General features: G+C 42.4%; 2 protein-coding genes across 22 annotated transcripts in view; both read left to right on the top strand.

Annotated features, from left to right (window-relative positions):
* MYO5A (myosin VA) overlaps positions 1-3,863 on the top strand; it is a 98,667-nt gene extending 94,804 nt beyond the window's left edge. For 16 of the 17 annotated variants that reach the window (XM_032122410.1, XM_032122394.1, XM_032122400.1 and 13 more), the window contains one exon: positions 520-3,863. In XM_032122410.1, coding sequence (XP_031978301.1) covers positions 520-672 — 153 coding nt within the window. In that variant the 3' untranslated portion in view covers positions 673-3,863. The remainder of the gene's footprint in view (positions 1-519) is intronic. The other variant, XM_032122405.1, reaches the window with a different exon arrangement.
* A 1,294-nt stretch (positions 3,864-5,157) lies between these two features.
* Positions 5,158-14,360, top strand: part of MYO5C (myosin VC) — a 33,444-nt gene continuing 24,241 nt past the window's right edge. For 3 of the 5 annotated variants that reach the window (XM_032122439.1, XM_032122440.1, XM_032122443.1), the window contains exons 1-10: positions 5,158-5,242; positions 7,949-8,059; positions 8,915-9,080; positions 9,349-9,493; positions 9,901-10,057; positions 10,598-10,741; positions 11,659-11,740; positions 12,321-12,428; positions 12,955-13,061; positions 13,700-13,965. In XM_032122439.1, coding sequence (XP_031978330.1) covers positions 5,216-5,242; positions 7,949-8,059; positions 8,915-9,080; positions 9,349-9,493; positions 9,901-10,057; positions 10,598-10,741; positions 11,659-11,740; positions 12,321-12,428; positions 12,955-13,061; positions 13,700-13,965 — 1,313 coding nt within the window. In that variant the 5' untranslated portion in view covers positions 5,158-5,215. Of the gene's footprint in view, positions 5,243-7,948; positions 8,060-8,188; positions 8,379-8,914; positions 9,081-9,348; positions 9,494-9,900; positions 10,058-10,597; positions 10,742-11,658; positions 11,741-12,320; positions 12,429-12,954; positions 13,062-13,699; positions 13,966-14,360 lie in introns of those variants that run through there. The other 2 variants (XM_032122441.1, XM_032122442.1) reach the window with 2 other exon arrangements.

Here is a 14,360-nt window from a genome sequence, read left to right on the forward strand (position 1 = left end):
TCTGCATGTGGAGTTCTGTGCTTTGAAAACTGAGGCCTATATCCATACCAAAGTTCTTCATTTACCCCTTCTGTTTTTGTATATATTGGTGAAAATGAAAAGTTTTGAAAACTCCAAAGCGAAGCAGCCAGTAGAGCAGAATAAAAAAACAAACACAAACTTTCAGGTCTGTTAGAAATTGAATTACAGTATCGCAGGACAAGGGAGATTGGGAAGGTAGGACTGAGATAAAGCTGTAATTCCACTTACTGAAAAGATGGTTACCAGATACTGGGCAGAGTCTTCCCTTTGCAGGGAATCCAAGTATTTCCAGATTGCATTGTAAGGGGGAGATGTGCAGAACTGCAGCTAATCAAAGTAACTGCAGTTTAATGGCACAGTTGTTGTAAATGTGTGGGCTGAGCTTAGTGTAGAGTGAGTGTTTGCACACACAGTGTGTAAGCACAGATCATCTTTGTGAAATGATTGTTATCAGTCAGGTGGCCAAATGCCGATGTCATCACTTTCTTGTCTTTGCAGGTGCGTCTGCGAGACAGGAAGGACTCTCCTCAGTTGCTCATGGATGCTAAACACATCTTTCCTGTTACTTTTCCATTTAATCCATCCTCTCTGGCTTTAGAAACCATTCAGATCCCAGCCAGCTTGGGCCTGGGCTTCATATCACGTGTCTGATCCCAAGGATGTCCCGTCAGTGTTAGATGGAGAACCAGTTGCCTGATACCTTTACCTGTTAAAACCTAGTGAGCCACCAAACCCACGTTTTCTGAACAAAAGCCTCTCTGAGCCCAGATGTGTAGTTAAGGTAGCTGGGAAACAGCACAGCAGCACCACAGGCTGGAGGCTCAGAGAAAGATGTGCACTTGTGCTCGGTCATTGCATTTGTGAGGACATCACTGATCCGTACATTCCCAGAGTATGGAAATCGGGCTTGGACAAAAATTGTGTCATCAGCTGTCTAGAGACATTTTTAGATCTTTAGTAACATATTTAAATAGTGTAAATTAAAATCCATATGTAATCTTCTCATAGGCGGGGACCAATAGGGACAGTCACAGTCCTGGACGTGGAAGACTTGAAAGTAAGGCATTTTGTAGTAGAATACACAGTCACGTGGGAGCCTGTTACATTTAATTTGTAAAAACTGGAATGGAAAAACACAAACTGGCAATATATAAAATTATTTCTTAAACCACTTCCTCGTTTATGTCAGTTTGACATAAATTGTAGTGATAAGTCTTATAGCTCACTGTATGCTCTAACTTAGGTGTTCATTTGTTAGAACTGTGGTTTACCAAGCAAACTAAATCAATTGCTGCTGCATATTCTGTTGTTTTAAATGTACAACAGTATCATACTAAGCACTAAAAATAAGATACTTCATTTTTTGTTGTCAAACTTATTTACAGTCTGTTGCAGTCTGTTATTTTAACTGGATTTTTGCACATTGTATCAAATAACACCTGTAGAGGAAAATGGTAACTAAGCACAAGTAGCACACTGGAAATTATATGTTTAGTTATTTTTAAAAGTAGTTAGCTAAAGATACAGAATCTTGAAGCAAGCGATCAGAAGTCAGTAATGATTTTAGTATTTATTTAGGTTATAGAGTCCATCTAATGTTGTTCTTTGTTTGTAGACCCCAGAGATGACAAGGTGTATTTTGAGTATAATCTCTTTCAGTTTTTTGCCACTTAAAACCAGGAAAAAAGTCTTCTTTCACACTGGAGTAAGAGAGGAAAAACTTTAATAGAAACTTTCTGCAGTAGCCCCAGGCTCTCATTCTTAGAAGGGTTGACTAACAAGAAAGTTAAGTAGGTTTTGATTATGATGCTGTCACTTGACTATGATTCATGCTGATTTAATGGTTGGGAATCAGAGTGCATAATGAGAAATTGAGTTATTTTGAATGTTGCACATTTTACTGGAAAAGCTTTTCTGTCTCACACATCTTGGATCTGCTATATAAAATTCACATTTCACAATGTGAGGCATAAGTGTGGAGGCCTTGCTTAAGGTTCCGGTTCTGTGGTGCGTGGCTCAAAAATAAAAAATAAAAATAAATAAAAATAAAGCTACACACATTGCTCAGTTGCATTGTGCAATATTTTTCATGTATTATAATAATCTGCATCATAGTGTTAACATTAATTTATTTTACAATATTGATAAATAACCTAGAGGTACACTATTAGACTATTTGGTGCTCCTCTGTTTGCCTGCAAATTCACAGAGGTAAGATTTGCTGTTAAGCAGACTGAAACATTTCAGTTTTGTGTTACTTGAGAGGCAGACATGCTGTTTGCATGGTTGCTAAAACTGGAAGTAAAGACAATGTAAACTTTGTCAGTATGATTTAAGATGCTCCTGCCATATTACGTTTGATGGATCATGCCAGTACTTCCAAGAACTTAATAGTGCATTGTAAAAACGTTCTGAATGATCTTTGCTAAATGATTTAGATTGTTTTCCTGTGCATCATATACCAAACACTCCTTTTTCAAATGTTACTTGATTTCTGAAACTCTGGCTACTGTGAGCTGGCTCCAAATGAGGTGTAAGGTCGTTTTCAGACTGTCAGGGGTACTGTACTTGTGAGAATGTAATGGCAAAGCCTTCACATCCAGTAAAGGGTTAGGAAAGAAAATACATGAGAACATGCTGACCTACCAATTTTTTTTTCCTATTGAAAAACAAACAATTGGCTTTACAGTATGTTCATACTGTAGATCAGGAAATGTATCCACTACTTAAGCGTTAGTGTTTAAAATGTATGCCTAAATGTATTTTTGTTTATTTTTTAAGTTTGTTTACCTGTAAAAAGCCTTATTGTATCGTTTCCTTAAAAGAAGTAGTGTTTAGTAATTTATAGGTATCATCCTTAAACTCAGTGGTTTGACTGGTATTACTTTTATATCACATTAAAAGTATATGCTGCTTGACATGTTTTAAAGGAAAATATTTTTGAGTTGGAATAGATGTGTAGTTGGTAATTCATCTAACATTTTACATGGCAGTATTTTACATGCACTTTTCAGAAGTAAAATTTTAGTGTGAGTGTATAATATAACTTTTCACCTTAGGACTAAAATCTCTTTAACCATGGAATATAATGCAGAATTATTTTAAAAACTCTTTTTTTTCCTTTGAATCATTGTTATGCTCTTTTAATGTGGACATATCTTTTATATTTTAATTTATTATCTATTGAGATGATAGATTTTATCAGATGCTGGAAAAAATACTTGTCAATGACCCCTTAGAAATATATACAGTTATTCTACAGATTTTGCACAATAATTACCTCATTCAGTTTGGTGTATTTTTATTCCAGTGATCATTTTATTCTGATGTTTAGGACACAGTCTTCGATCCAAATTTTGAAAAACTGCTTCTCACACTTCAAACTGAGATGGGACATAAAAGTGCTTAAGTCAGTTAAATGAGATTAATCTATTCTATCACAGGAAAAAGTAGCATCAGCTTCATTGTTGACAGTGGATTGATATCCAGCAACATTTGTTCCCAACTTGGAAACACCAGCAATTGCAATTTGAAGGTCTATATGTAATTTGTGATTTAAACTGAACACATTTCAAATACCATACTAAAACTATGAGCAAACACTTGGGTTTTTTAAGATGCTGATACTTCATGCGATGAGTAAAAGCCTTTAAACGTAGGTTTTCACTTGATGCCACTACGGTACGTAGATGAAAAACAAAACATTGTCAGAATTACCTGAGCTCTGATCTGTTGTAGTGTCTGATGTTGTACTTAGTAAATGTATGCATCATAAAAACTGTAGCCTAATAGCTATCACTGGAAAATGTCCAAATAAAAGTACAACTGTACGGTTTGTTTCAGATGGTTTTTGGTTGGTTGGTGGCCCATGAGCTGTGTGCTGGCATAGACCCCAGAGGGTCACAGGTTTCCCTCTGCCTCCATGGCAGGCTCGGTGTTGACTGCCAAGGGAGTTGGTTAAAATCTGAGGATGTGTAAATACACACCCAGATAGCAGCAGTGAGCCATAAACCGCTGTGCTTATGGGAAAATACTTTGTTTAACGTAACCCATTTCTGTTAGGGTGTTTTGTCACCTAATATTAACTGTTCCTGAAATAAAATTTCAGTAACTTCACTAAAACACTAATTCCCTTTTGTGCCGTGAAAGCTCCTCGTGCCAGGTGGGGAGGGCTGGTGGGTCTCTGGGCACGAATCCACCTGCCCAAACCTGGCACTGTGGTTATTCGAATCTTCTTCCTCATAAAGGCTATTTAAATGTAGCAGCTGTTACTGCCTTAAACCTACTACATGCACTCAGAGTTGTTAATTTTTGCCTTATTCTCAGTTCGTTACAGAAATTCCTTTACAGTGCTTTGTAGGGAGGCGATTGATGCTTCTGGTGGTTTTCCGTGCTGGGTCAGGACTGCCCCTGGGGCCCCTCCGGCCGCTGCAGTGTCCCTTATTCCCGATCCCTAGAGCTGTGCCGGGGCCGAGGGCGGGGAGCCGGGAGCGAGGAGCGGGGCCGGGGGCGGGGAGCCGGGAGCGAGGAGCGGGGCCGGGGGCGGGGAGCCGGGAGCGAGGAGCGGGGAGCCGGGGGCGGGGAGCGGGGAGCCGGGAGCGGGGAGCCGGGAGCGAGGAGCGGGGAGCCGGGAGCGGGGAGCCGGGAGCGAGGAGCGGGGCCGGGGGCGGGGAGCCGGGAGCGAGGAGCGGGGCCGGGGGCGGGGAGCCGGGGCTGGGAGCGGGGAGCCGGGAGCGAGGAGCGGGGAGCCGGGGCCGGGGGCCGGGGGCGGGGAGCCGGGAGGGAGGGGCGGGGGGCGGGGAGCCGGGAGCGAGGAGCGGGGCCGGGGGCGGGGAGCCGGGGCCGAGGAGCGGGGCCGGGGGCGGGGAGCCGGGGCCGAGGGCGGGGAGCCGGGAGCGAGGAGCGGGGAGCCGGGGCCGGGGCCCGGGGGCGGGGAGCCGGGGCCGGGAGCGAGGAGCGGGGCCGGGGGCGGGGAGCCGGGAGCGAGGAGCGGGGAGCCGGGGCCGGGGGCCGGGGGCGGGGAGCCGGGGCCGAGGGCGGGGAGCCGGGGCCGGGAGCGAGGAGCCGGGGCCGAGGGCGGGGAGCCGGGGCCGGGAGCGAGGAGCGGGGCAGGGCCGCTCCCCACGCCCCGGGGCGGGGGCCGGGCCGCACCGCGGCCGCTGCGGAGCCCCGTCCGTGCGGCGGCGGTGCCCCGATGGCGCTGGCCGAGCTCTACGCGCAGGTGAGCGGGGCTGTGGGGCTGCGGGGCTGCCCAGGGGAAGGGGCCGGGCCGGGTCTCAGCGCGGCTGCCGCGGCACCCGGCCCGCACCGCAGGGCACCGAGGGGAGCCGCTTCGCCTTGAGAGAAGCGCTCCTTTAGCGGGACTCTCGGCCTCCAGGAGCGGGTCTCGCTGTCCTGGCCAGCGATTAGGCAACGGGAGGGCTCCAGTGCCCTTCCCTGGGCACTCGGGCTCGGATCGCCGCGCTTTCTCTTGGGCAAACACGGAACCTGTGTGGCAGAGCTTGGCCCTAAAACAAAGATTCTTTCTCCTTAATGCACCTGCCGAAACTTTTGCACAACTTTCCCCACTTCTCCGGTAGTCACCGGAGTGTTGTGACGTATCGTTTGTTTGCTTAGCTTTAAGTAACAGAACCAACATGGACATGTTGGCGATTTACAAACCTGTGCCTCGTCTATTGCGAGAGCAGCTGCTCCCCCTGAGCCTGGGGCTGCAGCGCGGCTGGGTCCTGGTGCTGGTGCCGCTCTCGGAGCCGCTGGAAGAACGAACGTGGTTTTCCCGGGAATTGTGTCAGGCAGGTGAAGGGGGGAAGGAGTGCGGGTGTAACCTGACACGGAAATGAGCAAACTCCGTCTGTTTACCTGCGAGGCAGGGTTTGGAGACAGCCAACTCTCTAGGCTGGGTGCATTTGCCAGTGGAGGCTCCTGCGACTCCAGGGGCCTTTCCTGAAGAATCAGTGCTTTTATCGCATTCTTCTTCCTCCCTTTCTCGTCCTTGACTTAATGCAGTTCATTTTCTTACATGGGAACGCACTGTGTGCCCCTGAGGCTGTTTGGTGGTGATATTTTAACTCGCATAGGATAACAGCAAACAAAGAATTCAATTTAACAAGCATTTTTTGTAAGCCAGGAGGTCAGCATAGTGTAGGAATGATACAAATAACAATTTACAGGTAGGTAGATAGATACACACAGAAAACTCAAATATAAAGCTAATTCAGCCACGTCTTTCATGTGGCCATTAAATAGATCCTTGTGGAGCTGGGCTTTTGTCCAACTGGTCAGAGAGATGAAAACATTGCCATTATAGTGGTTTGGGGTAGTTTAGAAAATATCTTAGTGATTTTGGATACTGTGTGAAAAAATGCCATCATGCTGAAAGCATCAGCAGGGAGGTGTCGTGGAAGCGGCTCAGGTTTCCACGGGTGTTCATGCCCTGATGAGCACCAGGTTGGCGGGTGGCTCACTAGAAAGGGCCGTGTCTGTCCTTAGAGATACTGAAAACTCAGCTGGAGAAGTCACTGAGCAACACCAGCTAACTCACAGGGCTTTCTTGTGCAAGGCCCTCTTCCCCTGAATTGTTTGGTGTTGATCCTTGGGGGTTAGAATTACAGAAGCTACAGCTGTGCAGTGGGGTTTGCTCTGAAGGCACCCACCATGGTTCACTGGGGTTCTTGGGGCAGAGACAGTCATATTCCGAGGATCTACTGGAGCTTCCAAGGCTTCTCCCAAATTAGAGAGAAAAAGCGTCATTTGCGCCAAAACCAACAGTTGCAGCACCAGAACGAGAAGGAATACCCATCCCCAAGGTGGCTGTGGGTCTGCTAACACTCCATGAAATCGTGACTAATGTTAATTTTTCAAGTAAGCAGCTGCAGCAGTTCTCACAGGTTTATTTAAACAGCTTGTTTCAACTGACCATGAATATGGCTGAGGTGAGGGAATTAAAGGAAGGGTTCTGGCTATCAAAAGCAGAAAGGTGCTGAAAGAGTTTACATCATGGTCTCTTGTGTGAGTAGGGACACATGATGTCACTTTGTCAAACCCTGTCAGGATGAGAAGGATGCACTACCTCAGTAGAGAAATTCCCTACTGACTGAGGTTTCCAGCTGTGTTATGTCCTTTTAAGGAACGTTGTTTCTGATAGCTTTTCAGGCAGAGCATTTAAAGAAGTTGCTTTTGCTTCAGAGTTTTAACTTCAGCATAGGAGAACTAAATGGTTCAAACCATTTGAATATTTTCTTCAAATATCTGTGCTTCAGAAGGTTAGAGGTACCTTGCTGGGAAGGAGCTAAAGTAAGCCAGTTGATTGCTCATAAAGAAACCTGCTAGGAGTCTTTGAAGTTTGTCCTAGAGCAGGGAAAGATGTTTGGAGGTTGCTCTCCAGTCCCATTAAAAGAAAGACTGCACAGACCCTTTTTTGGGAATGGCAATGTGCCTGTGGCAAAATGTGTTCTAAGTTCAGTGTCCTAAACTTGAATTCAGGGAAGTGATTGTCTGAATTCTGGTAAATGAGATGCTTTCTCTGGTACTTGCTTATTTGGACTCTCCTAGAAACCAGTTCTCTCCCTTAAGTGTATTTTATTATTTGTTCAGTGTTAGAGGGTTTGAAGAGCCTGGCAGCAGTCTGGCCCTTGCTCACCTCCCTGCATGCTGTGTTCTTCTGCACACTCTGCACTGAACAGGAGCAAAATATGCATGTCTGAAATTAATGAGTCTGCTTTCTTTTTTTATTCTTTCATGAAAAATAACAAAACCACAAAAAATACATCCTGCTGTACAGAGCTAATAATAATAATAATAATCCCTAAAAGTCCCGGCATCCAGTTCAGCTTCTGGGTTGCACTTGATGTTTGAAAGGTATTTTTTCGTGCTAGTCTGGTATTATGATAGTAGCTAAACTAACTGTTACCTTGTTTTTCTGTTGCAGTACAATAGGGTTTGGATCCCTGATAACAAAGAAGTTTGGCAGTCTGCAGAAATCACAAAAAGCTACAAAGCTGGAGACCGTTTTCTCCATGTGCAGTTAGAAGATGGAACTGTAAGGAGAAAAGCTGAATTATTGTGGGGTTTGCTGAGATATGTTTATGTAGAAGCATAGGACTCACATTTGTGGGATCTAAATAACACGTACATATTTCCTTTTTTTATCATATTGGAATTGGTACAGTACACATCTGCTGCCCCAAAATACGAGGAGTGCAATTCCACTGTCTGTATAACGTTAGTATGGAAAACGTACCTCAAGATTGCTTTGGAAACAAGCCCTGAAACTCATCTCAAGTTGAAGCAAATCAGAAGTGCAGGACAGGCATAGTTCTCTCTCACAGAGCCAACTGCTGCTTTTTTTGTTGCTTTATGTAAGATCTGTTAATTTTAGTATCCAAGTTGTTTACAGATTTAATACTTTGAAAGTGTTTCTGTATTTCTGCATTCCTGCTCCATAAAGACAAGTATTAAAGGTATGATTAAATGGATTTGTTGAAAGAAAGAGAATTGAGTTTTAGACTTTCTGTAAAGAAAACTGAGGGGTTGCAAGTGGGGATAGTTACAGAGCTGACTTGAGTTCTGACCAGGGCTTTACTTTCATTCAGTTGCAGCTGATCTGTTATTCTCATCTGTACTTGAAATATGTGTGTGTTTAGAGAGCTAAAAGTGAGTCCCATTTTTACAGATTTCAATACAAAATATTGTAAATAAAGGGAATGAGGCTTGCTTTTTCATAAGGAACCAACAGGTCCAATTCCCCCAAGTTCAGTGGGATGTGTGGAATCAATGAAATAGAAGATCAGGCAGGGCTCCATCAACTCTGTAACTTCATGTAAAGGTAGAAGATGAGTTTCTTTTTATGCAACATAATGCATTTTACGACATTTCAAGTAATTTTTGTGGACAGGAACTTAATTACCCTGTTGATCCAGCTCCTTTGCCACCACTACGAAATCCTGACATCCTTGTTGGTGAAAATGATCTCACTGCCCTCAGTTATCTCCATGAACCAGCTGTTCTACACAATCTTAAAATTCGTTTTGTGGAGTCTAAGCTTATCTACACATACAGTGGTAAGCTAAGTAAAATGAAGAGTTTTTAGAAAATCTTTTTTTAAAAAGTATTAATCTTTGTTCAGTTTGCAATATTGATGTGTGTAATGTTTTCCTGAAGTGTATTTTAACTTATGTTAACTGGTCTTATATATGAGTATAGACTTGTTTGTTCATCAGCATCTTCTACTTAGAAAATATTTCTAGTTTGTATTATTTTAACTTGCCCAAACCAGGCATTTCATGTAACTAACTGTGGTGTATTTTTGTTTTGTACGTTTGGTTGTAGGAATAATTTTGGTTGCAATAAACCCCTACAAGGAGCTGCCAATTTATGGAGATGCAATTATCCATGCATATAGTGGGCAAAACATGGGGGACATGGATCCACACATATTTGCTGTGGCAGAAGAAGCATACAAGCAAATGGCAAGGTTCAGTATGTTATTTAATGTCCATAAATAACACTTGAATTCTAGTGGCAGTCAGTGTTAATTGTCATTTAGTTTTACTGTGTATCTGCCATTGGCTATTAAGAATACCTTTGAACACGTAGCTTAATTAGAGGAGAAGGAATTCTTTAACCAGCTGAGGAATTTCTAGAACTCAAAACTCTTTTCATTCTTGGTGAGGGGTAACACACTGGCTTAGTGAATAGCAATGACAAAAACCTAGAGGTTACAAGTGAAGAGGAGTAAGAGAAGAATAGGTGAAAGATGGAACTGATACGTGAAGTTGGGCACAGCTGTGGTCTCAAACATTGTTTCATACGTGTAATTCCTACATTTATTCATGCACTTGAGACATATCTGATATAAACTGTCTGATTGTTTGCTTTTAGGAATAACAAAAATCAGTCTATTATAGTCAGTGGAGAATCAGGAGCTGGAAAGACTGTGTCTGCAAGGTATACTATGAGATACTTTGCCACTGTGAGTAAGTCAAGCAGCAATGCACATGTGGAGGATAAAGTATTGGCATCCAATCCAATAACAGAGGTAAGTTTTGGGGAGCATCTGTCAAGTCTGTACTCATCAAGGGAAGAATTCTGAGAGCTTCTGGGAAGTTTTGTTTGAAATCTTTGGGGATGCTTTATCTGTCTGAGTTAGATGTCTGGATTAGAAGTTCAGCCTCTGAATGTTACTGATGGAAAGAGGTGGTCAGCCTCAGGAGCACCCTGGTACAGTCTCATTTACCAGTGGCCCTTTGGAGGTGCTGGTTTGCCTCCAGAGCGTTGTTTGACCACCTAATTAGATGATGATATAACAACATTGAACAAATTATTTGGTTTTATTTATGGGACCCTTATGGTGAAAAAGCCTACTTCGTCTAGCTTTCAGTTTGTGTAGCGTTATACTGTCTGACTTGAGGCTTGTCTTCAGTTTTGGGCCTCTAAATTTAAGTAACACAGCTCAATGCTGAGATTGATCTCTGAGCACCTTTGATTTTAGAAACCTGTAGTTGATTCCAATTTTGGCAAAGTTATTCTTTTGAGAGACGTGAGTACCTCAGATTGTAAAAGTTGATAATTTTTGTAGGCTGTGGGCAATGCAAAAACCACTCGGAATGATAACAGCAGTCGATTTGGAAAATACACTGAAATCAGTTTTGACCAGAGTTACCAAATCATTGGAGCTAACATGAGAACATACCTGCTTGAGAAATCCAGAGTTGTCTTTCAGGTGGGTAAAATAAAGTCTAAAATAGCCAGTGTCAGTATAGCTACTGATGCACTGTACTAGGTCTATATAGAAAATATTATGTGAAGTTCTAAGTAGTGCATCCAATCAGCATTTGATTTATCTTTTAACAGGAGCTAATATTATTTATTATAAGAAGTGATTTTATTCCACGTTCCTCCTTATGTTAAGTGAAGGATGCTCCTCAGGGACAGTTCCCTGAGATAAGTGGAAGAAGTATTTGAGAAATCTGTAACTTGTGGTCACAACAGTAGCAGAGGCCAATTGTGTCTGGAAAGGAACAGCATATACAGGGCAGAGAGATTCTCAGTAAAAAACTGGCTGAAAACTTATAAGGCCAGGGCTTATTTCATGTGACTCACTACAGTGTCATGGCATAATTGTGATAATATACTAAAGCAGGCATTTAATTTTATAAAACTGTTTTTACAAAGGTTTCTTTTTTAGTAGTATTGTAACTTTTTAAGTCTGCTGAAAAATACTTCTGCCCTGAAGGATGGTTTGGAAATGGAGAGTTTTTTGACTTCCCAACAGGGCAGTGTTCCAGCTGACACTCCTACACATCTTTTGGTTACAGGGTTTGACAGTTCTTATTAGTAGATGGTTGTTCAAGCTGAAGAAATTGTTAACATCCTTGGGGAAAGAACTCAGCATATTGGCAATGGAAATAAAGTATACTTGAATTGAATGTATCACTTTCAAAGCTCTTGCTGATGTCTAAGATGTGCCATTTTAATAATAAACAATTTCTTTGCTAAACTGTCTTGCAGCAGAATTTAGCCTTCAGTTATCATTATCAATTTATAATAGTGTTGAATATCACGGGTTTTTCTGTTAGTTTCTTCATTTCATTGTTAATTATCTTCTTCTGTAATGTTGCTCTTTGCTTTATTTTACAGTCAGAGAATGAAAGGAACTACCACATATTTTATCAGTTGTGTGCATCTGCTATGCAACCTGAATATGAGCATCTTAAATTGGGTAGGTCTCCAGAAAATAACCTGCTCTTCACTTTTGTGGTGCAGGATTTTAAGGCTGGGTTTTCGAGTGCAGGATGTTTAGTGCATTACAGCATAAATCTCACAGCCTTAAAGCAGGACCTGCTTTTTAAGTTGCTCAGCTGTTAATCCTGCTGGTTTTGAACTTGGTAGCAAATCCCTGGTAACTCAAATAGTGCACAGTCAAGTACCTGAGTGTCTTTGAAAATCTAATTTTCGTACTTTCTTTAGTGACAGATGCCACGTCAGCTTAGGGATTTGATTAATTTATCTACAGAGAAGCTGGGAGAAGCAGAATTCAGGTGTATGTTCACTCACCCTCCCTTCCTGTTTGTTCATTAGATGGAATATTAAGATTTTTAGGAATTATGGGTACTAATTTGTGTCAGTTTAACTGAATTGGGTACATGGATTTCCCTCAGGAAAAAGAGGACCTCCAGCTCATTGCTGAAATGCTGTCCTCTGATAGCATCTTTAATTTTTTTGTGTTGTAAAGTTTTAACAAGCGGCTCTCCCCAGTCCCTAATTTTTGCAGGGTTACAAGATTTGCTTCTTATCTACAGGAAATGCAGAAGAATTTAACTACACACGAATGGGTGGCAGCACTGTAATAGAAGGAGTTGATGACAGAGCAAATATGGTGGAGACTCAGAAGACGTTTGCCTTACTGGGTAAATTCTTGGGGATACACTTTCAGGAGATTTTTTTTTTCCCCTGAAATGGGCAAAGGTAGATTGTTTCTGAAATATGCAAAACATTAGTAGTAACTACCAAAATATTTTATTTCATGGCTTGTCCATTGTGGTGTTGGTCTGTTTTCGAAGTGCTGGGCAGGAGCAATTAGCAGTTGGTGTTAATTGTTACTGTTCAGAAGGACTGAGGGCTGGAGTCTTCTTGGCCCTTAAACTAACATGCTGCAACAGAGGTGGAATTGGAAGCTTCTTTGCCCCTGTATGGCTTGTGTAAGAGCTAAATCAGACTTGAGCTGGCACTTGGGGAGGTGCAGGAACTTATACCCAATCTGTCATTGGATCAGACAGGCAGAAAATTGGCAGAACCAGGGATTTGTGCATAGTACTCTGCAGAGATGCTGTACAATTCTTGGCTGCACAGCAAAGCAAGTAACCCAGCATTGTTCTGCTTTAATTAACTGTACTGTTTCTGAGTATTTCAAATAATCAAGGAATGTTTTTTTAGGTCTGAAGGGGGATTTTCAGATGGATGTTTTTAAAATGCTGGCAGCAATCCTGCACTTGGGCAATGTGGAAATAGCAGCTGTTGGAGATGAGAGATCATCCATCAGTGTAAGGAAGTAGCTCATTCAGATACCATCATTTTCTATTCTATTTTATGCCAGAAGTGCTTTAGCAGTAGTTTCTCTCATATCTGGGGCCCAGAGCAGCATTAAATCTGGTGTACCAAACTTGACTGATTTCTCCATCCCCATCTGTGTGGAATCGCAGTGAGTGTTCACACAGGCGCTGTTCTGCGCCCAAGTTCAGAAAGTCTTAACAAAAGGCAAAATGTGGCTGAGACTACACAGATCCAACTGATCCACAGCTGTTGGAAAATCCATTTTGGAGCTTTCTGCAGGGTGCAGGAAACAGAGCATAGTCAAAGCTGCTCAGAATGTGTCCCAGCAAGCTGTGCAAGTCTAAAAACCAAGAACACCTAAAAATAGACTGAAGTAACTTTCTTACAGTGTCTTAATCCAAAGCATCTCATCCAGTCCACATTTTTCTCTCCTGTATCAGGAGCTCTATCCAGCATTATTTGCTTTAGCTCATCTTGCTCTTTTGCCAGATGAAGGAGTAAACACAGCCCCTCGCCTATCTGAAAATAAAAATCACAGTTTGATGTCAGGGGCGCAGGGACTTCCCTGTCGAGACAGCATTTAAGGTATTAAATGTAGCCTAATGATATTTCTTGATCTTCTTTAAAGATGGAAGATAAACATCTCAGGATCTTCTGTGAGCTTCTGGATTTAAACTGTGACAAAATGGCTCGGTGGTTGTGCCACAGAAAGATTGTCACGACCTCAGAGACGGTGATAAAGCCGATGACGAGGGCCCAGGCTGTCAATGCCAGGGATGCTCTGGCAAAGAAGATCTACTCTCATTTATTTGACTTCATTGTGGAAAGAATTAACCAAGCTCTGCAGTTCCCTGGCAAAAAACACACTTTCATTGGTGTTTTGGATATTTATGGGTAAGAATGTCTCTGGAAACAGAGTGCCTTTTCTTTGGCACGTTTTTGTGCTGGTAATGAATTTGGAGGGGCTACTTTTACTAAAAGGTCATGGTCAGATAAGTTCTTTAGCATCCAGATTAGTGGAAATGCTCAGCTACTATAAATACTAGAATTTTTTGTGAATGAGGTTTAAATTTAACTTCTGATGTGATACTTTTAGATTTAACTCTGGATTTTTTAACTTTATTATGCCTGGTAACATCGGCTTCTAGAGAAGTTTTGAAATTCCTTACCATCTTCATTAGTCTTACCTTTAGTTAATCTTCTTAAAAACGTTAGGATAGCTCCAAAGTCTTTCAGGGATGCTACCATTAGATTTTGATGTCAAAAGATTTTTTTTTTCCTTATTTGAA

The sequence above is a fragment of the Corvus moneduloides genome, chromosome 13 (assembly GCF_009650955.1).
Source record: "Corvus moneduloides isolate bCorMon1 chromosome 13, bCorMon1.pri, whole genome shotgun sequence".
Classification (NCBI taxonomy): Eukaryota; Metazoa; Chordata; class Aves; order Passeriformes; family Corvidae; genus Corvus; species Corvus moneduloides.